The sequence below is a fragment of the Sceloporus occidentalis genome, unplaced genomic scaffold (assembly GCF_023333645.1).
Source record: "Sceloporus occidentalis isolate IW3139 unplaced genomic scaffold, rSceOcc1.0.p SCAF_89, whole genome shotgun sequence".
Classification (NCBI taxonomy): Eukaryota; Metazoa; Chordata; class Lepidosauria; order Squamata; family Phrynosomatidae; genus Sceloporus; species Sceloporus occidentalis.
The window spans coordinates 2,938,890-2,965,044 of record NW_028317069.1 but is presented as its reverse complement, the minus strand read 5'-3'; the positions used below and the strand labels follow the sequence as shown (position 1 = coordinate 2,965,044).

The window sequence follows — 26,155 nt, the reverse complement described above, 5'->3', positions numbered from 1 at the left end:
TTTGTAATATTGAAACATTACTGTAATTGGGGGATGCAGAATAAAGATGCAGAATACCAAATTTGAAAAGAAAAAAACTAAATTCAAGAACGGAAAATGTGATGCTTCCCTTCTATTATTTAACCTATAATTGCCAATTTAGAAAAACATTCCTTGTATATATTTAAAATTATATTAATATATTATGGGGGGGGGGTCATTTCAGCTGTGCTAGCTTTGTAAAAATTGTAAGAAGCAAAACTATGAAACAAAATGTATTTTTTTGTAGGGGCTCCAAATAAGAAAAAAACATCTACATATTTAAAGAAATAAAATTGATTAAATTGCAGAACTCTTGAATCCTGATATTTAGAGACTGTACTTTTTGTACCCACTATTATAGTATGTGTCCTTGTACTTTGTTTACCTATAAGCTACCAAGAGCAGGATACTTTTAATGTCAAATTATATTTTATTAATTTTAATGTTTCATTATTTTTATTGACCCCTTTTCTAATAGCACTACTGAATACACTACAATGTAATCTAACACGCCTTTTTATTTGGCAGTAACAAACTATAGGCGCTATAAAATGAAAAAGATACATATGTATAAATTACTCACACGCGGCAAGTTGTGTTCATTCCGTGAGGTTTCTTTTCAAATGTTGACTTTATGTTCATTAACGATGTTCTAACAGTAAGAATTCCTCCAATAATTAAGTCCCCTTTCTGGTAATAATGGTCATTGTGCGGAAATTTCAAACAACAGATAGACTTGCACGAACCACCAACTACACCAGGAAGCATCAGAAAAACTAGCACAGCACAGAAGACGATCCACATTTCTGAGATTGGGCAAGGTGACCCTTGTGAATCACCGATGGCCACCAGGTTGGGTCAGTGAAGAAAAGTGAACATATCTGTATCGGTATTGAATTTTATATACCGAGGTTCCAGAAGCAGAGGTTGACACACAGTTTTAAACTATGATAATCTACCAACAGACCAGCAGATATGTAATTTACCCAATCTTAAATTAGAGAAAATTATACATTACGAACAAATGCAAATAACAGTTGGCTAGTCTATCATTTTGTGGTATTTGTGTTCTGAACAATATTTAAAAATATATGGTAAAAACACGATGGGAAAAAAAATGAAAAAACAATACCAATCAATCATCATTGATAATTTGTTGAAAATCTATTGAAAAGATTGTGTTTCTAAACATTAATAAAGAGGTCCCCCTGGACTCAAAGGGATGGGGGGGTCATGAACGTTGGCCTAGCAGGCTATTAGTATGTGGGGTATTTGTATCAGTGGGTGAATTGCAACACTATTGGAGCCTTGTGGGAACAACCGTTCCTTCCAACCCGCTGTTGGTTAGTTCTCTACTGCTCTATGGTTATTCAGAATATGTTTTCTCCATAGGAAGGTTCTCTGTTTGGTATATCTGTTCTCTTTTAGTCACACCTCTGAAAGGACCCCAGGCTAGCTCCGAGTTGTATCACAAAGAACAGTTTGCTCGCAAACAGACCTGGGAGTTATGTCCGGCAGGCGTACCCGCTGGGCTAGGACTCTTGTTTAAAGTGAAGGAAGAACTGCCTGTTGGGATTGGCATGCGGCAGGATGTTTATGGTTGTTTGTTTATTGTTGCTTGCTGGCCTCAGGATTGAAATATTAAATTATAGTAAAGTTGTGGTCTACGCCTTATCCACAACATTGGGTGTCTGATGCCGTTATTTGAGCGGAAAAAAAGTAGATGGCGGGCTGTGGGATATAGGCCTAAACAGTCATGTAATCATAAAGCCCATCGGACTCATCAGTAATCCTTGTGCAGAAGGCTTTGATATTGCTGCTGGGGTCAAAAGGTCAACATATGCCCCTATATCCCCTAACCCTGGCATCAAGGCAGCTGCAGGAAACTGCATTATCACAGGCACAGCAAAGGGTTATGCCATTACAAAGTGTGATAAAATATCATCATTGGTCACAAAACTAATCTCACCAGAGTCTTGTCATCAAGATCCCTAACCCATTATAACTTTGTATAACTATATTTATATATAATCAAAGCTAAACAACATTTTTCTTGTCATCTTTCTTGCTGTCAAGTTGCCTCAGACAGGCGGCAGCCTTAGGAGCATACCTAGAGTTTTGGCAGCCGGGGCGTATCCTTTTTTTGGCATCCCCCCACACACAAAAAAAATAAATGTTGGCAAGAATATTTATTTCAAATTTCAACTGGGAAAAAAATAGAAATCGAGAAAAATGTTTAATTCATTCAAATATTAATTTAAATACATAAAATTTACTGAACAAGTCTGCCCCTCAAACAGCCTGCCTGGGCCAAGTCTGCCCCTCAAACAGCCTGCCTGGGCCACCTCTGCCCCTGAAATAGCCTGCCTGGGCCAAGTCTGCCCTTAAAACAGCCTACCATGGGACAAGTCTGCCCCTGAAACAGCCTACCTGGGCCACCTCTGCCCCCCTGATCAGCCTGCCTGGGCCACCTCTGCCCCCCTAATGAGCCTGCCTGGGCCACCTCTGCCCCCCAATCAGCCTGCTTATGCCACTTCTGCCCGCTTAATCAGCCTGCCTGGGCCAAGTCTGCCCCTAAAACAGCCTGCCTGGGCCACCTCTGCCCCTGAAACAGCCTGCCTGGGCCACCCTTTGCCCCTGAAACAGCCTGCCTGGGCCACCTCTGCCCCTGAAACAGCCTGCCATGGGCCACCTCTGCCCCTGAAACAGCCTGCCATGGGCCACCTCTGCCCCTGAAACAGCCTGCCTGGGCCACCTCTGCCCCTGAAACAGCCTGCCATGGGCCACCTCTGCCCCTGAAACAGCCTGCCATGGGCCAAGTCTGCCCCTGAAACTATCTTCGCGCCCACGTTCTTGCTCCCCCTGCACGGAAAAAGAGTTTCCTCATACAGTGCATGGGCGCCACAGCAGTAAGCTGCAGACCCATGTCAGCAGGGCCGGCCCAAGGCAAAATCTTCCGGCACTCAGCATTATAAGCAGGCACCGAGACCGAACAGGAAGACTCGGCGCAGAGGAGAGAGAGAGGGGAGCCCCTTCAAAAGTGCCGCCTGGAGCGGTTGCCCCACTCGGCTCCATTGTCGGGCCGGCCCTGACCGTCAGGCCACCGGGAACCCCCCTAATGAGTGGCACCTAGGGCGGACCGTCACCTTAAGGTACGCTACTGGGCAGCCTGCTGGGACAGAGGTCTCTGTGTACTAACCGCGGCTGTGCGATCACAGCCATCCACATGACACTGTGCGCTCGGCTGGAGGTGGGGCTTGCTGGGAGCTGGATTTTGAAATCCGGCACTGCTCAGCGCAGTTGTGGTCCTGCTATTCCGTTTATTGAGTTGGAGCACACGTTTGCTGTTATTGACTCTTGGGCTTGTCTGACTGCTCTTCTTCTTAGAAAGACTACAATAAAGAAGGGTCCATTCTGTGAAAGTTACCACTTCAATACCAGATACCAGACAGTAGAAAACAACGCAAAACCCAGTGTAGCTAATTAAACAAGGTGTAGTCAGACAATCATAAATACAATACTAATCCACTTTAGCCTTGAAACAAATTTGTTTTATATAGGAGGCTATATAATGTTCATCATTCTTTAATACGTTTTCATTTATATTGCTGAGCAGCCCTGTCTGCTACATGGATGCCTCATTAATGGTGTCCAGAAAAGGCTTTAAATTGCATGAGTCTCATTCGGGTTAAAAGGCAATGCAGTCCCACTGGTTAAGCTCATTGGTACGCAATATAGCCATGAAAAATTCAATATGGCCGTATAGTTGACTGAACCTAAAATATTTATGTCTTATATAGTTGTTTTTTCAATGGTATTTGCTGGGTATGCCTTTATACCTTGCTTTGTTTTGTGTACTTATTGGCCATTATTATTCCAGTAGCAACCCAGGAATCTGAATGTGGGTGCCTTTAATACTTTTTAGGTTGTACGCTCCCCTTTTTGTATATTGTTTTAAGTTCTTTTCATAGTTTGAAAAAGTTTGCTAGTCAGCTGGGGTCAAGTCTCGAAAATACATCATCATGATAAAACACATCATCATAACACAACAAAATCCACAAAATTAGAAACCAAATGTCCCAGCTGTACACCAGGCAATAATTATAATGAAAAACAATGAAGGTTTATAAGGACTCGTATCAACTACATAACACCATTTAAGATCTGCATGCCATAGGAAGGACTGAAAGATATATTTGATAAGAAAGAACACAAAAGCCGACAACATGATAATTACATCCTGCTCTTTCTTTACATTAATAGTTCAGTTTCCAGCATTCCGGATGCTTTCAGATGCACTCCCAGTATCCGACAGACAGTGCTGCGTGTTGAAACCTTTTGAGGAAGACAGACCCATGACTTACTCACGTCATGGAGACATTGTGATCGGAGGAGTCCTACAAATATTTTTAATCACTTGTGCGGAAAAGCAAAATTATTTAAGTAAGCCAACTGGACCAGTATGTGTTGGGTAAGTAATGATCCTTTCACTCATCATTTAATATCTACCCAAACTGTACATTAGATTCATTATGATATATTAAATGGCAATTAGAAATGAATTAGGAAATTGTTGGAATGTATACGGCAAAAGGCAGCAATAAATGAAGATCGGTTAAAGATGACTATTGTCGTTTCAATCTACCTCAGCCTAATATTTAACAGACATTCTATTAAATCATTTTTTTAAGTAATTGTTTCAAGATCATGGTCTTATAAATTTGTTTTAATAAACTAATTTTGATCATATTTTGATTGCCTCGTATTGTTCTGCCAGGCCATCATTGCGTTATCTGAGGCATCTGCTCGCTTTTATTTACGCAATCGAGGAAATCAACAGCAACTCCGATATTTTACCCAACGTCACCCTGGGGTTCCGGATCTATGATGCATGTTCTAGTGATGTTGTAGCATTGAAGAGCACTTTGTGTATCTTATCAGAGGACCTAGAACCAACTCCCAACTATATCTGCCATAGAAAGCACAAGACCGCTGCTTTCATCGGGCACCTCTTAACGTCGACAACCAACGTGGTGGCTGAACTCGCACAACTATATGGATTTCCTCAGGTATGAAGAGGTTATTATCAATTTTATGTTGGTTTTTTTGGGGGACCATTTGTTAACAAGATTGACAGAGATGTAGTAAATAAAGTGAGTTATTGATGAAGGAAAAACAAGCCCACCGGGTTGATGGGTTGATCTTGGACGATATGTTATATGGGATTCTTTAAGACCCTCAAATTCTAAAAAATGCAAGACAGCCAATATTTAGAACATATGCTGATTATCAAATCGTATTACTTTGTATCATTAAATGTCTATTTTTTTTCATTTTCTTCATCCAGGTAAGTTATGGTGCACCAAATCCTGTTTTGAGTAACCACATCAACATTCCGTTTGTTTATCGAACTGTTCCCAGTGAGATATCGCAGTTCAATGTCATAATTCAACTGCTCACCCATTTTGGTTGGACTTGGGTTGGCATCATCGCATCGGATGATGGAAGCAATGATCAGACTAGCGAAGAACTTAAAAACAGATTGGAAATGGTGGGAATCTGTGTTGCCTTCAAATATGTCATCTCCCAATCTCTAGCCTTTGGAATGAAAAACTTCCAAGCCTTTGATGTGATTAAAAATTCTTCTGCCAAAGTAATCATATTGTATTGTAGTGCCCTCCATTTCTTAGGTTTGTTGGAAAAGAAACTATATCAAAACTTGCCGGGTAAAGTCTGGATCTCCTCAGTGACCTTAAATATTGTGACCGATTATAACTTTAAGAAGTACCTTCGTACATTCAACGGATCCTTATTAATATCTCTCCAAAGAGGAGAGATTCCAGGATTTAAGAAGTTTCTTTGTCAAGAGATATGGTCGAATACTACAGAGAATATCTTTATACAATACTTCTTAGCATTTAATGTTGGATGTTTGGAATTTCTGTTTGATGAAGAGAATAAGGTTGCTTGGAGAGAATGTTCTAAGGAAGGTTTTTGGACAGAGCGTATAGCACAAGATGAGATAGACACCTATCGTATTTCATATGCTACCTATACAGCTGTGCACTCGTTAGCTCACGCGTTACACGAAATGTGTAAGAGAAAATATCTACCATCTTCTGAAGGATGGTCATCTAAAACAAGGTCTAAGGTAAGTACTTATTACAAACCAAAGTCAAGAGTCCAATATAATTTGAGTTTCATGTATGTGAAGACTAAAAGGCCAGTAGATCATTTGATAGCCCATACTGTAGCTAAATAAGACATCTATGTTATTAAAATATAATTGAATAATTTTTAAGTGGACAATAAGCATCTTTGGAGGAACATAAACCAGTAAAATACTGATGAATGGTATTAGGTGCACCAAAAATTGCATCTGTTGCTTTCCAATAAAGACCATGCATTAAAACATCTATAACATCATTATTAAACAATCATTAAGTATTTTTTGGGGTTATTGTTTCTTTATGGAACTAGCCCCAAATCAAATCACTAAATACAAATGTCCACCTTTGTTTGTCAATTTCATAACTGGAAGACAACCAAAGTTTATAATGTATACTATAAGAGGTTTTATGTTGATAAAAAATACATTTTTATTCTCTGTAGCTAAAATATTTCCTGAAAAATACTAATTTCAAAACAGAACCAGGAGAAGAGATTTACTTTGATGCCAATGGTGATGCTCCTGGAAATTTTGACATTTTAAATTGGATAATGTACTCAAATCTTACAGTTAGGAACATCTTTGTTGGTAGATATAAGTCTTCTGCTGCTCAACAACTACTCATTAACGACTCAGCCATTGTTTGGAACCCCTTTTTTAATCAGGTTGGTATTTTGTTCCATAATTGAGGTTGAACAAATTGGAACAAATAATATTTTGTAGCTAAAAACTGATGTTATATTTCGGAAACCTACCCAATGCCGGAAGCACCGAATCATTAATTGTATCATGATACAAACCAGGTTTTCTCCAATGCGTAGCATCAAAGCCTCTGTCTATAGGGAATGCAATATAAATCTCTGAGATGTTAGGGTGTTGTCACTCAATGATCTTAGGTTCTTAGAGTAAACATGCAGGTTGCCAAGTTCATTTGTTCTTTTACAGATTCTATTTTGTAACATATATCCGTCGGTTGACTACATACAGTATGTGTATCTTTAAGCTCTGGGATTGTGAGTATACCATAGTGATACTAGATATTAGAAACAGATGGTTACCACCATTGGTTAGTCAAGCTCTAGAATGTTGAGTATACCAAAGTGATGGATATTAAAAACAATTGGTTATCATCATTGGTGAGTCAAGCTCTGGAATAGAGAGTATGCCATACTGATGGATATTAGAAACAGATGGTTACAAAATGAGACAACATTTTATTATTTCGGCAAAGGGCTTGGCCATTTAATAGTAATAGAAATGATGTCCCTAATATTGCATTTAGGTACAAGAGTGAGAAATTCAGTAGAGTAAGTGGAACAGCGCAATTCAGCCGCTTTTGTGGATGTCAAACATATCTTGTTTGTGGGCAGTTGTCTCTGCAATGTAATAATTGTCTTCCGTATCTTCTCCTGGTTTGCTTTTAGACACCGCAGTCCACATGCAGTGAGCCCTGTCCCCCCGGCCATAGAAAAACCCTTCAGATTGGGAGGAAATCATGTTGCTTTGACTGCATTCTTTGTTCTGAAGGGGAAATTGCAAGTTTTACAGGTTTGCTTGGCATGTTCTCACTAGTAAATTATATGTGTAAAAGTCTGGAACTAGAACTTCATACAGAGTCATACTAAAGCAGGTTATACCAAGTCACACCCCCCCCAACATGAAAGGTGTCTAAATAACCTGTGTTGGGGTGTGTGGCCTCAGGTGGAAAGAGGGCAGGGCTGCAGGTGACAGTACCAGGGGCAGTACAACATCCACCCCTTTACCCAAAAAGCCACCTTGCGGTGTTCAGCTCCAGACCTTAACAAAGAGTCCACTTGGGAGCTCCAATGGAGGTCTACCCTGTCACCGCAGCAATTAAAATTAATTTTGGGCAGCGCCTTTGGTCGTAGTTAGTAAGGCTTTTGGACCAACATAGAAAAAGAGGAATTCTTACAAGCTTTTGGGATATCAGAAGTAGAAGTATAGGGAAAGACCCCTTATTCACAGCTAATTCTAATGACGGTCCCACATTTATTTTTTTGTTTTTTTACAGATATGGAGAAATGCATTAAGTGTCCGGAAGACCACTGGTCAAGGCCTACAAGGGATTTATGCCTCAAACGTACCATTGATTTTCTTTCCTTTGAGGAACCATTAGGAGAAGCACTGACAACTTTTGCCGTTTTATTAACTATTCTTAGTTTAGCCATGATGTTCTTTTTTGTAAAATATAGAACCTCCCCAATTATCAAAGCCAATAATCGCAACCTTAGCTACATTCTCCTGGTGTCCCTCACATTCTCTTTCCTCTGTTCTTTGTCATTCATCGGACATCCCATCCCAGAGACCTGCCTCCTTCGACAAGTTGCTTTTGGAATAATTTTCACCATTGTTATTTCTTCTATCCTGGGGAAAACAGTGACTGTTGTCATTGCTTTTCATGCGACAAAACCAGGAAGCAAGTTAAGAAGATGTGTTGGGTCAAAGTTGTCTTACGCCATTCTTCTCCTTTGTACCTCGGGTGAAATCTTAATATGCCTAACCTGGCTAATATCTTTTCCACCTTTCATAGACTTTGACACCAAGAGCACAAACGATAAACTTATTTTACAGTGTAACGAAGGCTCTGTACTTGCTTTCTGTATAGTAATTTTCTATATTGGCATCCTAGCTTTATTTAGTTTCTTTGTTGCTTTTTTTGCCCGAAAACTTCCAGATCGGTATAACGAGGCTCAGTACATCACGTTCAGCATGATAGTCTTCTGCTGTGTCTGGGTCACTTTCATTCCAACATACTTCAGCACAAAAGGCAAATACATGGTAGCCGTGGAGATATTTGCCATCTTGGCCTCCACAGCCGGAATATTAGGATGCATATTTGTACCAAAATGCTACATTTTGTTGTTAAAACGAGAGCACGTAGCCCAATGGAAGGGTTGTAAAATATAACCCAAGGACTGATGAAGGTTTGAATATTTACATCTGGAAAAACAGCAAGACTATATGTGCCCAATGGGTCTGATTTGCCAACATCTTCCATCTATGTATCAATGTGATAGAACTGGACATAGCAAGGTATGCTATTAAAAAACACTGTTTAGATAAACCATTCCTTGAAATTACACAATAAATGTATCATTTGTTGTTTACAGCCCTTAAAAATTATTTTCTTTGAATAAATAGACAATAGAATATTTCAAAACAGAAGGGCACTTGTGTTAGAAGGTCATATATGGACAGCCTCTTATGTAATTAAGGCAATGTTTAATTTATTTACATTAATTCATAAACCAGTGAGGGAATTTAAACATTCATGGTTGCTTCAAACTCATTATAGGGGGTAAAATACCTGCAAACACTGCAAAGCAGAATAGGTCCTAGAGTAATATACCAGCATTGAAAAATAATGGAAATAGCAATAATAAATACACATTGGAAAATGCACAGAATCCTAAATATTTTGCCACCTGCTGGGGTTAAATATATACTTTGTGTCTAAGTGTTTCAATTATTTTCTATGGTCTTTGGTGCTATCTAGTGGTCAACTGACGTTATAACATGTAACATCTTTTCTTCTTTCATACCTGTAATAAGTCAGGTTTCTGAATGAATACTACTGTCACTTTGTAAAATATTTCTTAAACTTCTGGTTAATTACATATGCCTTACTTATAAGTGATATTAATGGCTAACAAATAATGCAACATTATTATGGCATATTTTTCCCCCCCAAAATGTAACTTAATATGTGTTTTCTTTTTCCAGTGCGTATAAGGCAAAACAATTACTGTATGACATTTTTAAATAGAATTTGCTTGTATTATAATATATTTAAGTTCTGACTTCTTTGTACAATAGAGAATCTTACAATTTTATAAGATTTTGCTTCCACCACTATATTGCAAATGTTTTCTTTATAATGTAGTTTGAAGACTGGCATGCACATACCTTGGAACTCTCAGGGTTTTTGCCCCAATCTCAGGGTGAAGGGGCAGATTCTAAGGGTCACACAGTCTGGAGCTGACTTCTGCCACATTCCAGTGCGAGTGTGATGGGAGGAAGCCACGTAGGAATGGTGACAAAGCACACCTCAATTATCTCGGCTCGATGGACGATCAGTGTAAAAGATCTCCCTAACTGGAACCTGTCAGAATGTTATTATTTCTCCAACTAATTAAACAGCATCCCTAGTTATTCTCTAACTTTGCTGGTCAGGGGAAAAGGGGTCCAAGTGGACAGGTAATGGGTTGAACTGGACAGATAGTAGGCAGGACTAAATTATACTTCATTAGAAATATGTGGATTGCTCTGAGAGTTAGGATTCAGCTGCCATGGCCAAATCTGAATGGTTCTGGAGTATGATTATGTTTCGTAATGTCTGGACTTGTATTGCAAAAACACAGAGGAAAATGAGAGTAGACCAAGTTTCCACCGATTCCTTGAGATGAACCAACAGATAAGTTGATAAATCTATACTTTTACTATTAAGCGTTTCTTTTTTTCGCATGCAGGCTTTGCTAAGTCATGCATTTTGATGTGGTGCTAGATTAACGGGTACCACCTCACCAAGCGTGGACCATGCAATGATTTACATTAGACGGCATTTTCGTGTAAAATTTTACAGTTTCGTCTGAATAATGAACTAACGCAACATTGGACGAAAATAACGAAAAACGAATGTTCGCAATATGAAAGTCTTTGTTCATTCCTCGCTGCGGCCGCTATTTTAGCTACATTAAGAGGATCAACAGATGATGGAGACAGACAAGATTTTTTTTTTAACGAAAAACAAACACCAAAGTGAATTTTCTGCCGGCGCCCAAGTCTAATTTACATTTTGATAGCCCTCTCTGGATTCTGTAGGCAGTGATTCTTGCCATGTTTGGTTAATTTCAAAAATGAACAAAACATAACCAACCAAGCAACCTTCTACCAATGCCTCTATCCACACAACGAAACACAAGTGTCCCAACTTGGGCACCTAAAATGTTTGGGTCTATGACTATGTTTTTCTCAAACAAACTTTGTAATTGTATTTCTAGACAGAAAACCTACAACAAGTTTACTACCTTCTATATAAAACTCTTAATTACATCCTGCCGCTGCCACCATGTCATCAATGGTATGGTAAGCACTGTTGATTTTTCAGTTTGTAGATGATAGGTAATATGGATTGACGACTTGATATGGATTCTATTCTCAACCATAAATAAATGCATCTTATTTAACAAGATATAAATTTATCTCCTAACATTTCTTCTGGCTCTTATTTTCATTAAATGTCTTTTGGTGTTGAGTTCAGGTTTAAAATATATGATGTAACATTTTGGTATAAAGATGCAGCCAAGTATTCCCGCAGTAGATGCTAATATAGCAAATATCTCAACAGCCACCATGTATTTGCCTTTGGTGCTTAGATATGCGGGGATAAATGTGATCAAGACGCTGAGGAACACCAGCATGCTGAACGTAATGTACTGAGCCTCGTTAAATGTATCTGGCAACTTCCGAGCCATAAAGGCAACCATAAAGCTTAATAGGGCAAGTGCACCAATGTATGTCATTGCAAGGCATAAGGCTACCATGGACCCTTCGTTACATTGTATGATGATCATAGCAGTGGTCGTCTTTGTATCATATTCAACAAATGGTGGGGCAGTTATCAACCAAGTAATGCAGATCAAAAATTCTCCTAATGATGAGAAAAGTACTAAGCTGATCGACAGCCTGGATCCCAACCATTTCTTTAACTTGCTTCCAGGTTTCGAGGCGTTAAAAGCAAGGACCACTGTCAGTGTTTTACCAAGGACTGAAGAAATAACAACAGAGAAAATACAGCCAAACATAACTTGCCTCAAGAGGCAGGTGATGCCCCAAGGTCGGCCGATGAACAACAAAGAGCAGAGAAATGATAGCATTATTGAAACAAGCAAGACATAGCTAAGATTCCGATTGTTGGCTTTCACGATGGGAGAACATCTGTGCTTTACAAACAGCCAAAGTACTTCGGTGGTAATTGTACAAAGTAAAGCAGAAAAACACATTAACACTATCCCAAGGTGGTCTTCATATGAAAGGAAATCCACCAGTCGCTTTATGCATTGGGTTCTCGATGGATTTGGCCATTCATCTTCTGGACACCTTATGCAATTATCCATACCTTGAAAAAAAAAAAAAAAGATATATACCTGTAAGAAACTGACACCACACAGAAGCTATTAACCTTTTACAGCTTGTATTGCAAGAACCAAGTGCCTTCTTTTGTGTAACATGGCTATAAAGTGCTCCCACATAATATGCTACTTCATTAAAGAATTATGTTTAGGATGGGAGCTGGCATTCAACAGCAGTAGAAAGAAAATTTATAATGCTGCGTTTGGTTACAAAAGTAATTTATTCAGCCGACAATGTATAAACTGATAGGGGGATAAGAGTTCAGGAACACACATAATGTGGAGCTGGTGTCCTTAAGTGGTGTGGAATTACATTGTGGACTAGAAGCATTTTGACAAGGGAACATATTTATGGATAGGTCCAACGATAAATGAGGGGCATTGGTTGGTTTTACTGGCCTTTATCTGGAAAGACACAGAAACCACTAGAACTTAGTTGGTTTTGTCCATACCGGTCATATTTGCTATTTCTCCTGCAGAGCACTGGATGCAGTCATAGCAGCAGTGGGATCTTTCATTCTGAAACATCTTTCGGAATCCAAGGGGGCAGATCTCACTGCACACAGATTGCGGAATCTTTAAGAAAAAGTACAATCATCTCATATTCTACCGAGTAAGTTTTTAAAATTAACAAAACACACACATATACATATAGGGTCTAAGCAGTGATTATCCCATCTTGAACACAATTGTTGGTTGTGGAGATTCTACAAATGTTCCCTTTCTTTTTTCCTCCAAGGAGCACTTGAAAAGCTCCAAATATATTGCCTACAATGCTGTTTATTTTATGTTTTATATATTTTTTATGATTAGTGGGGCACTGGTAATATTATAGTTATATAAAAATTTTTAGTTATAAAAAGACTATCCCTATAGTCAATGGCTTACTCTTTATGGACCAATGTCCTATAACTGAAATATATTATTTAGGATCAAAAATACCTGTGTAAAATCTGGATGCCAAATTACAACACTTTTGTTAATTAGAAGTTGTTCAGGAGTCAATGAGAAAAAATGACCCACTAGATTTTTGAGAAGCAATCCATCTTCAAACACTACCCAGTTCACTATATCAAACAGGCCGTGAGGGTCTCCTTTCTCATAGCTGAATATAACTTCTCCATCCGGTGCTCTAATGTGAGTATTTTCCAGGTAATCATTTATCTGAAAATAACAGATAATGGATGAGACATGCAGAATACAAAAACATAATATTGAAAAACATTCAACACACATCAATCGGCCATATTGTTGGCCATTATCCTACCACCGGGATGCCACTGCGGGGCTGCAGCCCTCCCCTTGTGAGGAGAAGGAGCGTGATTACTTTTTGCAATGGAGCAGAAGTTGATTTCAGCAGAGGCGAAATACCTCTTAGCTATTTTCGGTTTAGGGCCTGGGGTAGTGAGTGGGCCTAGCCATTGGATGTTCAACTATGAGCCAGTTGGTGACATCAACTGGTCGATGGTGTGTCATTATATAGATTTTGCATGAAGTCTACAAAACAATCAAACAAAACAAAATAGCCCTACGTGTCTTATAATAACCTGAAATTTCTCTGTTTCCGGAACCCTTAAATACATATTATGTATGGCATGTGCAAGAACATATATTGCTAGGTAGATACTGTAAGTCGCGTGATCTTCTCCATTACGGACTAAAAAGTCTCTCCACATGATGTTTGAATTATTATTTGGAGGAACATTTCGAAAAGTAATATTCCAAAATAACTCAAGAAAAATGTTACGAGGCACTGTAGGTCGAGTCGTTTCGTACAGAAAATCTTTAAACCCAGGAACATTATTCTTGTGTAAGTGTATCAACAGTGAGCCATTGATCAGATGTATAAAGTGGTCTAAAGTATTCTTGTTACTAAATGTTGTAGTCATTGAATATATCCAGACTTTCCCAAGCACTCTTTCATTGCTAAGATACGCCAATAGAGTCATAAACTCAAACATGTCGCAAGATACAACAATTACATTTACAGAAGAATGTTTTATCAATTTGACAGTCTTGGCAAGAGCTTCTTCTGTGACTGTTGATGAGGACATTATAACCTCTTGAAAAGCTACACATATCCCACTGCTGCGTATAACCCTCTGTATATCCTCGTGGGCAAGTTGAATGCTTCTGTCTTCCGAAATGATAATGCCCACCCATGTCCACCCAAAGCGTGCCAGAAGGTGAATCACGGCAATGAGTTGTGAAAGATCATTTGGAACAGTTCGATACAAGGAAGGAAACTGGATCCATTCATCAGTAGATAGATCCATGGGTCCATAGCTTATCTATCGATGGAAGAAAGTTAATAAGGATTGTGCATATGTTAATTACCAGATTAACATAAAAATTAAAAATTCAATTCTTTCCCCAGAAAATCCCCAGAAAAAATCCATAATGTTTCCAAAGGTCTGTTCTCATTACCAACCAACTTTATTTCATCATTTCTGGCCATGCTGTATCCCTGGCTCTGTCACATTGCCTTGATCAAGGGTTGTATAAAATGGTACAGAAAATCAAACGTATTGGTCTTATGTACTCTTTGGCAGTTGTGTTTTATTTATATGAATTGACCATAGATGAATGACAAGAACAAGGGTATTCTGGTGCAATGCAAAACTAAGCAAATATAACGTAAAAAGGACCCCAAAAATCTCCTGCGTTTTGGTTCACGGATAGCTCCGGTAAACTTTATACCTAAGGGATATACATATAGTATAATATATTACAAAACAAGTCAAGACCAATGGATAGGCATCAACTCGTAGCTTTGATATTCTCACCTGAGGATACCTATATACTTGGGTCAGACTCGCAACGGCTTTTGTAACTGAGGGCAGAAAATGTCCGATGAAAGCCGACACCTTGCTCTTGCTTTGACACACATAATTAGGAATTGGCTCATTAGAACCGGATAGTATATTCATCGTGCTCTTCAATGCTATTAGTTCATTGGTACAAGCATCGTAGATCTGGAATCCCAGGGTGACGTTCGGCAAGAGCAGACTACTGTTGTTGATTTCCTCGATTGCATAGATGAATGTTAGCAAGTGACGAAGATAATTAAGTGACAGACTGTGGAAGTAGAACTTTTGCATTAATAAATGTTTCATGGCAAATTAAGAAACGTATTACTCAACTCCCACCACAAGAAAACAAACAAGCAATAAAGTGCAATGCTAACACGAGACAGAGGATGGCTTAAGGAAGAAATGGGCAGACTACATGGGGCAAATGGTTTATATCTACCGTCAAGTTCTGTGTTTCTATTTGCTTATGGCACACTAAGGCACAAGGGCGTCACACAACACTCAACTAAGATCGATAATGCCTTTAGAGTGGATTCATCATCAGAATTGAATTCAATAGATAAAAAAACTAAAAAAAAAATAATTTATTGTATACAGAAATTGATGGGTCTGAATTGTTGGACATTCAATAAAGATAATTGCCAAAACATAAATATGAGGTGCTACCTACAAAACACAAGACCTGATGTTTGGATGATCTGCTAAAATACCATCTCCCTTGGACCGATATCAAGTTATACACTGCTTAATGATGCTATCTAGTCAAACTACTCTATAGCCGAGCCAAGACAAAAATGTTGAAATGGTCAAAAATAAATTAAAGGATACAGTTTGTTTTTCATACTATGCACATTATAGACGCTCCTCTCTAATCAACATTAATCAAAAACCCATTTACAAAAATGGTCATTATAAAAAAAATTATTTCACTATAGACAGAAGAAAATAGTAGGCAATGAATAGATGTAATAATATTTCTGTAGAACTTAGAGGGGAACATTGTAGTATGTTCAGACTATAGCTATATAATCTGTCCGTTTTTTGGTTACATAATCTATATATCGTTTTAAAACAGACATGGAAATAATAATCTATGTTTGATAGACGTTCAACAAAGAGGAAGACACTTACCCATTGCAACTTGGTGGAAGTGGTGGCTTTGAGAAACCTGGTTCCTCTTCCTGACAAAAGAAGCATATTTGGAGTATACCACCGACAAGTATATCCCCTTCTCTGGAGTAACTCAAAGGCCTCATATCACTGTTTAACACACACATATTTCTCTTGTCCATAACTTCTACAGACCTATAGATAGGCACAACAATTGCCATAGTTATCCAAAAACAAAGAGTATTTTTCTGAGGGTAGGTAGACCAACTGCCCATCTTCTGATCACTAGTCAATCAGTGATGCTGGATTAGGATGGTATGTGGGGTAAGAGTCAACTTCACGCAACATGCGTGACGAGAAGCTCTTCTAACAAGATACAAAGATGTTTAAGACGTTGCATAGGGGTGAGCTTTTATAACAACACTGTTTACATGTACGGATTCTTCTCTGTATAATTTGTTCTTTCCTAGAATATTACATTTACAAAAGCATATGGGATTTCTTAATTATTATTGGCATTTTAAGTCATGGCTATTTACTTGCTTTGTTTCCATGTGCATTAATACCAACTTGATGGGAAATGTATTTTGGAAGCTGATGTCCCTGAAGCATGTGGGAATAGATACTCTACCTAGAGGTTTCGAAGTAAAAGAAGAGTTTAGAGTTATAGCTTAAGTAATATTTTGACAAAAAAAAGATTCACTGGGCCGAGGAAATGTAAGATAGCCATACTTTTTATAATTATTCTTTGGTTTTGGAATTAGACTGCTTCTTAAATGGGGGAGATGTCTAATAAATGTTTTGTCAATCAGTTGTTGGGGATGTTTCTAAATAAAGTACAGGGTCAACCTACTTTGGTAGATCTCTCAGCTTTGTCTAGAGTTAGGTAGTTCATAGATGGCATGTGCACACCATGATTTGAAGCCTGCTGATGAACAATGTTAATATATGCTTTAGAAAATACATTGATGTCCTTTAGCCTCAGCCCTTGTCAAGATAGACCTTTCAGAAACCAGATTGTCAGCCTAGTATGACCATTATAATGTCTGCGCTAGTGCATATTCCATGGAGACCCTTGTACGCAGAGGCTTAATTGAGAAAACTGCCATTACAGTCTAATTGTAGATCATGGCATGGAATGGTCTTCAGATGGTGAATCCAGAAAGTTCTGGTCATTATAAGTCATTAGATTCATTTTCTCATGGAATTTATTTGGATAAATACATCACACTAATTCTCTATCAACAGCTTTGTCATCACTTTCAGTTTTGTGTGGTTTATAGAATTATCTATTATATGTGTCATATAGCCTCCAAATACATAGTCACTTTCACTTTGAACTTACGATCATGTGACAACTTTGCTGAAACAGTAGTTTTAAGGTTTGACAAAAAAAAACAAAAAAACACAGAATTATAATTTGTATTATGTTTATTACACTTTTTTTTAACGTAGATAGTAACTATATGTATAAGACATCTGAGTAATATAAAAAAAATTCCTTATAGAATGTATTAAGATGGTATTAAATAAACTAAGAACAAAAGTCTGGTGGGCTGACGCCCGACAGCACATGGAAACATAGAATTTGATAGCAGATAAGACCCATTTGGCCCATCTAGTCGGCCCATTTTTTCAAATGTAAGACTCTTACACGAGATCTTAATCAGTCCCTATCCTACTTACCTTTATTGCCATGTGAGCAGCCAATCAAATGGTTTAATATGCATCCAATAAACATGGCTGTGCTTTAAAGCCCTATCCTTATTTTCTCCTGCCTCTAGCTATATGAAAATGACAGCTATTTAATTTTTTAAGCCATTTGGCTCTTTTTGAAAAATTTTCTCCATGCCGATTGGACATCTTTATTTCTTAGGCTGTAAATGAGTGGGTTTAACATCGGCGTGATGACATTGTAAAAAACAGACAAGATCTTGTCATGTTCTAGGGAGTAACTTGACTGCGGCCGAAGATACATAAAAATAATCGTTCCGTAGAAGATTAAAACCACCGTAAGATGTGAGGCACACGTAGAGAACGTCTTTTGCCTGCCCTTTGTAGACTTTATTTGTAGAATTGCAGACATTATAAAAATATAAGAGACGAGGGTTAACAAAAATGAAGCTCCAGCTGCAAGTCCACCCAAGGACAAAATGACGATCACATTCACTTTTGTATCTGTGCAAGACAGTTTTAGAAGTGGCGGCATGTCACACAAGAAATGGTTCACTTCTCTAGCCCCGCAAAATGATAAGCCGGCCGTGAAGAAGGTATGGACGAGCGAATAAAGGAATCCAGTTATCCAGCACCCAGAGGCGAATTTTATGCAGTTTTTTTTGCTCATAATTTGCACGTAGCGCAACGGGTGACATATGGCCACATATCGATCATATCCCATAATGCTCAAGAGAAAACATTCCGCACTCCCTAGGAAGTGGAAAAAATAGAGTTGAGTGAAACATCCTCTGAAGGAAATGTAGTTACGTTCTACGAGAAAGCCAACCAGCATCTTGGGAACCGTGACGGAGCTGAACGAGATATCCAGGAGAGATAGATTGAACAGAAAGGTGTACATTGGCGAACTGAGCTCTTGAAAAACTCTTGTGAGTACAATCAGGACTGAATTTCCCGTTAACGTAGTCATGTAGACAAAAGAAAACGTTATAAAGAAGGCAAGCTTAATTTTTGGGTGGCTTGAAAGTCCAATTAATATAAAGTCATCATGTAATGTGTGGTTCATTGGACCCATTAGCTTCCTGAAATGTGATTCAAGAACAAAATAACCAATAGTGTTTTTTCAATTCTGAAAAGAAATGTTTAATCAAATCCCTAAATGCCTTTTTTGTACTTGTGTTTGTACTGAAAAAGGTTAATTATATATAATAAATTAATACATATGCCTTGATCCAGTAGTATTGAACATGTTTCAGAAAAGAAAAAAAGAAAAAAAATCACACTGATTAAAATCATTAAAATTTGCACCAATTATAATAGAATTTGAGTTTGAAAAATATGATTTTTGTCATTTGGCTTTATTGGTTCTATTGTGCTTTATAATGTATCTTTTTAATCTTAGATTATTTCAAGGTTTAATTAAATGTGATTTAATAAACAAAAATATATGGCATGAAATATATATTATATATAATAAAATAATTTCATTTATAATATTCAAAATGCTAAATTATACGAAATATTCTTATTGTAAATTTGTAGAATTAATAATTATCCCCTCAAAAGTATAATGTACTAGTCAAAAGTATAATGTAGTCAAAATCCTTCTTACCTTATTAAACACTCTTTCACGTATGTAACGACTGGAAAGAAATAACGGAAGGTGAAATCTTTATATAGTGCCTTTATTACCATACCTTTCATATAGGTCTATGTTGTTTTAATACCTAATCCTTAGGGTCTAGGCAAAATTCATTACTTGATTTCCCAAGACGTAAAAATACATAACTGTTGTTAAGCAAACCTTTATTGAACTGTTTTTCATATAAAAACGTGTAAGCTGCCTTAGAAAGTCAAAGCTTCTTTGAAAACCATACTTATCCTTTTTTTTGTATTACTTTTATCTCCCAAATCCATCATTCCATAAAGTTCACTTCTGCCTAGCCACTTTTTTCATTTATTCATTTTTTATGGACAGTGACATTTTTCCGTGTTAGAAACAGGCTTTCTTCGGATACTTCGCTTAATCAGTTTATATATTTAGGTTAGTGGGGTCAAACTCCAGGCCTCGAGGGCCACAGACATGGTAAATCCTTGCTTGAAACATGAGTAATTTAAATCGGTTCCAATCATTGTGATCGCACTGCCCGTGCTTATGGTGGGACAGCCATTATCTGACCCTGTTCTGGCCGTCGAGGCCTGGCGTTTAACAACCCTGGTTTAGATGCGTCTATCACATCACCTCTTATTAGACTTGACAATTTTTTGAATCCTGTAAATCACATTTTTGTTGAGTGTTCTTTGGACATCCCGCACATTGTCTATGGTTTTGGTGGTGAGTTTTACCATCCATTGTAAAATACCGAAGGTGAGGTCTGATGCTCTTGCGTTCCCAGTTCCCCTGGTCTTCAAATTAAAGATAAACCTACACATTGTTCTGATAAGTCATTTTACAGCTTTGAGATAACATTTACATAAAAACATGCCAGCAGATTAGACCCATTTCCCCCATAGTGTGTCTGTTCCTCCTGCTGTAAAGACTCAAACCTCAACCAGCTCTTGGTCTTGTCTTAGATTCAGCAGCCATATGCCTACCCCTACATCCAACTTCTGATAGGTGGCTGTTCCATTTATTTACCACCCATTCACAAAAGTAAAACTTTATTACATTACTTTTAATATACAGCTAAAAAAATTTCTTGATACCTTCAATGTAAGTCTCTACTCAACGAGCATTTCAGGAGGCCTTCAAAGAATCGTAACATGACAGCCCTTTTCTTCCCATGCAAAAACATTTCTCAGGCGCACGCCATGACAAATTACAAAGCTGGAGCCAATAATTATATGCTTTTATTATTTGTTACATGATACAACTCCTTCAACAGCTTGCACTGAATTTTGACCAGGATTGGAACCAAATCTATGTGAATTTAGTGGTGGCACTTTGCACGATTCTATTGAAAAATACTTTGGTCTTAAAGATTTTTTTCAATGCAATCTTAAATTTCTTTGTTCCGAAGACTGTAGATGATAACATTAAACAATGGAGTAAGTACAGAATAATTGATGGCCACCAACTTATCATATTCTGATGTAAAATTCGTTTTTGGTCTAATGTACATAAAACCAACACTGCCATAAAAGAGGAGTACAACTGCGAGATGGGATGCGCACGTTGAAAAGGTCTTTCTCCTACCTTTCTTACATCTTATTTTCATTATGTTAAGTATTATTTGAACGTAAGTTATAAGTACAAAGAGAAACGTGGAAGTGATCAAGCACAAGTTTATGACAAAGTCAACAATTAAAATAACATCATTGTCTATGCAGGCAAGGTTCTGAAGTGGTGAAGAGTCACAGAAGAGGTGATTTATTTCATTAGGACCACAAAAAGGTAACTGAAACAGGAGGCTATTGAGGTGATGGGGCTTAGAAACCCCAGCAGCCAACAGCACGATACTAATACCTTGCAGTGGCTTGGCGTCATGGTGGTGTGGTATCTAAGCGGATTACAGATAGCAACAAAACGGTCATAAGCCATTACATTAAGTAATTCTCAGTTATACCAAATGAATGAAAGAGGTACACTTGCATTATACATTGATTAAACGAGATGTGAGATCTGCCCTTCCAGATAATGACCAACATACTAGGTATGGTGACCGCTGTGTTGCATATCGCAAGGATGGACAGCATACATATGGCATGCGTAGGCATCTGTCAAAAATTATCAGCACAGATATTGACACATTTCCAGCAATAATCATGATATAAATCATAAACATGAGTGTGAAGACAACAGGCCGATATTGTCCAATGTTAGAGAATCCCAGGATGATGAATTCGGTGACGGTTTTGTTAAGATCCATTTGATTAAGAATAAGAAGTTTAGAATGATATACATCAATTCTTGAGAAGAGATGGTTAAACAAATTTAACACCAGAATTATTCATTCAGCAAAGCTGGATCTCATATAGCTGGTTGATCACTCAGTCTTTCACCTTACTTTGCAGAACATCAGTGAATGGTGGTATTCTAAATAGCTCTGAAAGATTAAAAGAAAATACATTTTAATAACAAATGAAAAAATTCTACATTCTTATATATTTTATCATAAATATGCAAAATGACACCCCTCTTAATTATTGAGTGTAGGTGTTTAAGCCACATGCATTGCTAACTGGTGTATAAAATCAAGCACAAAGGCAGCCATCTCCATAGACAAACACTGGCAGTAGAATGGGTCATACCGAAGAGCTCAATGACTTTAAACATGGAACTGTCATAGGATGTCACCTTAGGATCTATAGTGCCTACTGCAAACTTTGGTTATAGGAGGGATAATAGTCTAGTGCTGTTTTTCAGGGTTTGGGCCTCTAAGTTCCAGTAAAGGGTAATCTTACCAAGCATATCAAGAAATTTTGGATAATGCTATACTTCCAACTTTGTGGGAACAGTTTGGGGAAGGCCCTTTTATGACTGCGCCCCAGTGCACAAAGCAAGGTCCATAAAGACACAGTTGGATGAGTTTTGCATGGAAGAACTTGACCAGCCGCACAGATCTCAACCCCATTGAACACCTTTGGGTTGAACTGGAATGGAGATTGTGAGCCGGGTCCACTCATCCAAAATCAGTGTTTGAACCTCACAAATGCTCTGCTGAATGAATGGGCAAAGTTTCTCAAAGAAACTCTCTAAATCTTGTGGAAAGCCTTCACAGAAGGGTGATGGCTGTTATAGCTGCAAAGAAGGGACCAACTACATAAAAACATCTATGTATTTAGAAAGGAATGTCATCAAAGTCCCTGTTGGTGTAATGGTCAGGTGTCACAGTACGTTTGTTCATACAGTGTATTTGTAAAGCAGTGGGAATCATGTCTTAGGTGTCACCCCATTTTATATTAAGCTGTATTAAAGTCAAGCCACTGAACCTCCTTTTTTGATTTGCCTCTGGATTCATTTTTGGAATTTGCCATGGTCTAGATATATCGGCTTTATCTTGCTACATTTGTAGGTTAGCCTGGTTCAAATTTCATATTTTCATGTAATTATTAGAAGGAAACTTCTGTTATTGTCCTGTTGTAGACTGTCTTATGTTCTCTGTAAACCATAAAAAGTGAAATTTGCCCTCAAAGACTTCAGATTGAATAAGGACAAGAAAATCAAGTACTTCAGAAACAAAAAATGTTCATTGTAATGATATGGATAGGTTACTCCTAAATATTTTTCCCATTGGATGCTACCTTCATTGGACATTTATCAGACTAGGTACTTTTTGGGGCCACCAAAAATAGAGGCCTTGGGGAATGAAAAACTTATCTAGCTTAACATCCTGGGATAGGGTAAGAATTGTGGGCTTAACTCATAGAACTAGGGGGGGGAGAAATGTCCTACAGGAGGAGGTACAGAATGGTAGGTGGTGTCCTGCGATAAACATTAGATTAAGTTCTTAACCAAACAAGCATCTGCTCTCTATGAGCAGGGCTCCAAGTTTAAGTCACTTGGCAAACTATTCCAAGGTCAACCCACAGAAATATCAATAGTAACATTAATATGCACCTTAGAAAAGTGTTAGTTATACCAAAATGTAACAGGACTACATATAAGTAACTGTTGATACAGGTCTACTGCATGCAGCATAAACTCTTATGCCCTCTTTGCACATCTGATGACGATGTTATTGTATAGTATTTAGGATACAATTATCTATATACTATGAAGTTCCCTTTAATGTAAATGAATAGAAGCCCCTTCCACTTTATAGCATTGACCCACAAAAGCCCTCTCTCTCTCTCTCTGTAACATTTCTCATGGAACTCTATTGCATTAAGAATTTACTAGTTAGTTCTCTAGGACTTACGTTTTCATTTCCAGGAGCCCGAGAAGCCCATCTTTGACATACCAGCACACCTTAAAGCTGAAGACTAAATTACTCACAAGCTATTTAATAGTTTTATTGTACCCTCTAGGGAGAAAATGGCTTTAGAAATGATCTCTAGAGATGGCATAAGGTGTACCATGCTAAGCAGGTCTCATATTAACGTCTTTAATGGGAGTACTAGTTATTGTTTTGTAGAAACTATGCAACAAGCAATCCAGACATGTGGAATGTAATTTGGATTTATCTCTGCATTACATGATACAATATTCCTAATCAAATATTAATATATAACATTTTTTTTTTTAAAAAGTATTAATGATAAAATGAATACTTTTATTGTAATTTGCTCTCACAATTGATTAATCGTCACAGATGAATGATAACATGACACAGGTTAGGTTATATATACTAATTATATTACAATCCATGTAATGACACTACTCCTATCATAACCCAGACATAAAGGAACATCCCCAAAATGTATTTTTAATGTATGTTGGTGTCCATTTTACCGCATACAAATCAATTGCGGCATTCTTTAGATATTGTAGTTAGAAAATGAGAAGTCCGTCTTATTTAACTCCTCCCCCAGCTGCCTCTACTGAAACCAGGAAATGTACCTGCCTCGTGCATACTTATTGCACATGCTCAGTAACATTCTCATTTAAGACAGCGGGAGCCGATCTTCCATCTTCCAACTCATTATTTTGTGCAATTCACACTCTCTATATGTTCTAAACAAGGCACTATTTGTGAAATTTTGTGGTATTCTAGAATAAAATAAAAAAATCCTAGGCAGAACAAATCATAGAAACAATCTTTAAGAATATGAATAAATGTAGCTATGATTCGAAAAGACATGGTTTATTGAAGAACATCTATTATTCATCAGGAACTCTAAATTCAGATGTTGCAGGTCTAGATTTGCTGAAAATTTTAAAATAATCATAAAGAACGTTCCCATGGGAGACCTAAATTCCCTTCACAATGATGGCCACGTCCCTGAAAAATGAACTTTTCACCAGTAACAATAAAACGATGATGAACATGCCCATGGTAAGCAGAATGTTGCTACCACTTAGCATGAGACAGATATTTGACAAAGACCTTCCACCCAGTCACAATCATTTATACTTCCACCGTAGAATATGTTCTCCAAATTTCTTATGACAATAAGGTCGTTACTAGCTTCTCAGTACACTAGAAATACGAACATTCCTACTAAATCTTCTCTTTTGCCGAATGCATTTAATGATGAAATTCCTAATTTCTCTGCTTCGAAAACCATAGATGAGAGGCGTAAAGAAAGGAGCCAACACAAAATGATGGATAGCCGTAGCCAAGTCATATTCTGTAGAGTAGTTGATTTGCAGCTGTACGTACATAAACGCCACACTTCCGTAGAAAACGACGGCCATGATGAGATGAGATGCGCATATGGAAAAGGCCTTTTTGCGTTCCTCTGTTTTCATTTTCATTATTCGAACTAAAATTCGGATGTAAGTTATTACCACAGAAACGAAGGTCAAGATAAGTGTGAAGGAGCTAATAATTAAATCAACAATCAGATTAAGAGTGTTGTTTGCACACGATAAGCTTAGGAGGGGGGAAGAATCACAAACAAGATGGCGGATTTCATTAGGCCCACAAAATGGCATCCTAGAGACTAAAATTAGGAGAGCTAATGGTGTTGCAAAGCCAAACACCCAACATCCAAAAATTAAGATCTTGCAGAACTTGAAAGGCATGATGGAGTGGTACCTAAGCGGATTTCCAATGGCCAGGTAGCGATCATAGGCCATAACGTTCAACAAGCAATTTTCTGTAATAATAAGTGAATGGAATACATACATTTGTAAAAGACAATTGTTGAACGATATATATGACCTTCCTACTAAAACAATGGCAAACAAACTAGGGTACCCTGTTGTGACAATAAGTATCTCAATGATTGACAATACTCCAATCAGAAAGTACATTGGCGTGTGGAGTCGAGGTTCATAAAAGATGGCAATTGATGTGACAGCGTTACAGATGACAATAAAAATGTAGAGAAAAACCACCAGGGTGAATAAAATTTTATGATATTGATTAATATTAGTAAATCCTACTATAATAAAGCCCTCAATAGAATGATTGATATACATTGCACTCGGCCTCCAAAAAAAAAAAAAACTTGTCACAAATTTTAAGTATTCAATTGGAAATTGCAATTATTCTTTTCATAAATGTATTGAAAACTTTGTCCATGGTTTCATTAATTTTTATAATACACCATGTCTTCAAATTAACAGTATATTTGTCCCAAATTCAGAATTCTCCACTAGCTATGTC

The 26,155-nt window shown here is 37.7% G+C and overlaps 3 protein-coding genes and 1 pseudogene across 3 annotated transcripts; 1 reads left to right on the top strand and 3 right to left on the bottom strand.

Moving 5' to 3' along the window:
• Positions 1 to 4,247: 4,247 nt before the first annotated feature.
• On the top strand, positions 4,248 to 7,484 carry LOC149284728 (extracellular calcium-sensing receptor-like). Its single transcript, XM_089496346.1, has 4 exons — positions 4,248 to 4,492; positions 4,799 to 5,090; positions 5,369 to 6,172; positions 7,473 to 7,484. Exons 1-4 carry the CDS (start codon positions 4,248 to 4,250, stop codon positions 7,482 to 7,484), a joined length of 1,353 nt encoding a protein of 450 aa, XP_089352472.1.
• A 3,925-nt stretch (positions 7,485 to 11,409) lies between these two features.
• Positions 11,410 to 19,014, bottom strand: LOC149284727 (vomeronasal type-2 receptor 26-like). Its single transcript, XM_089496345.1, has 7 exons — positions 18,108 to 19,014; positions 16,287 to 16,399; positions 15,129 to 15,434; positions 14,325 to 14,633; positions 13,366 to 13,506; positions 12,795 to 12,918; positions 11,410 to 12,329 (listed from the first exon to the last, which is right to left on the bottom strand). The coding sequence occupies exons 1-7, from the start codon at positions 19,012 to 19,014 to the stop codon at positions 11,410 to 11,412; spliced, it is 2,820 nt and encodes a 939-aa protein (XP_089352471.1).
• A 1,924-nt stretch (positions 19,015 to 20,938) lies between these two features.
• On the bottom strand, positions 20,939 to 21,587 carry LOC149284726 (olfactory receptor 6N1-like; annotated as a pseudogene).
• Positions 21,588 to 25,005: 3,418 nt separating this feature from the next.
• Positions 25,006 to 25,800, bottom strand: LOC149284725 (olfactory receptor 6N2-like). The gene has a single exon (XM_089496343.1). It carries the CDS (start codon positions 25,798 to 25,800, stop codon positions 25,006 to 25,008), a length of 795 nt encoding a protein of 264 aa, XP_089352469.1.
• Positions 25,801 to 26,155: the final 355 nt, after the last annotated feature.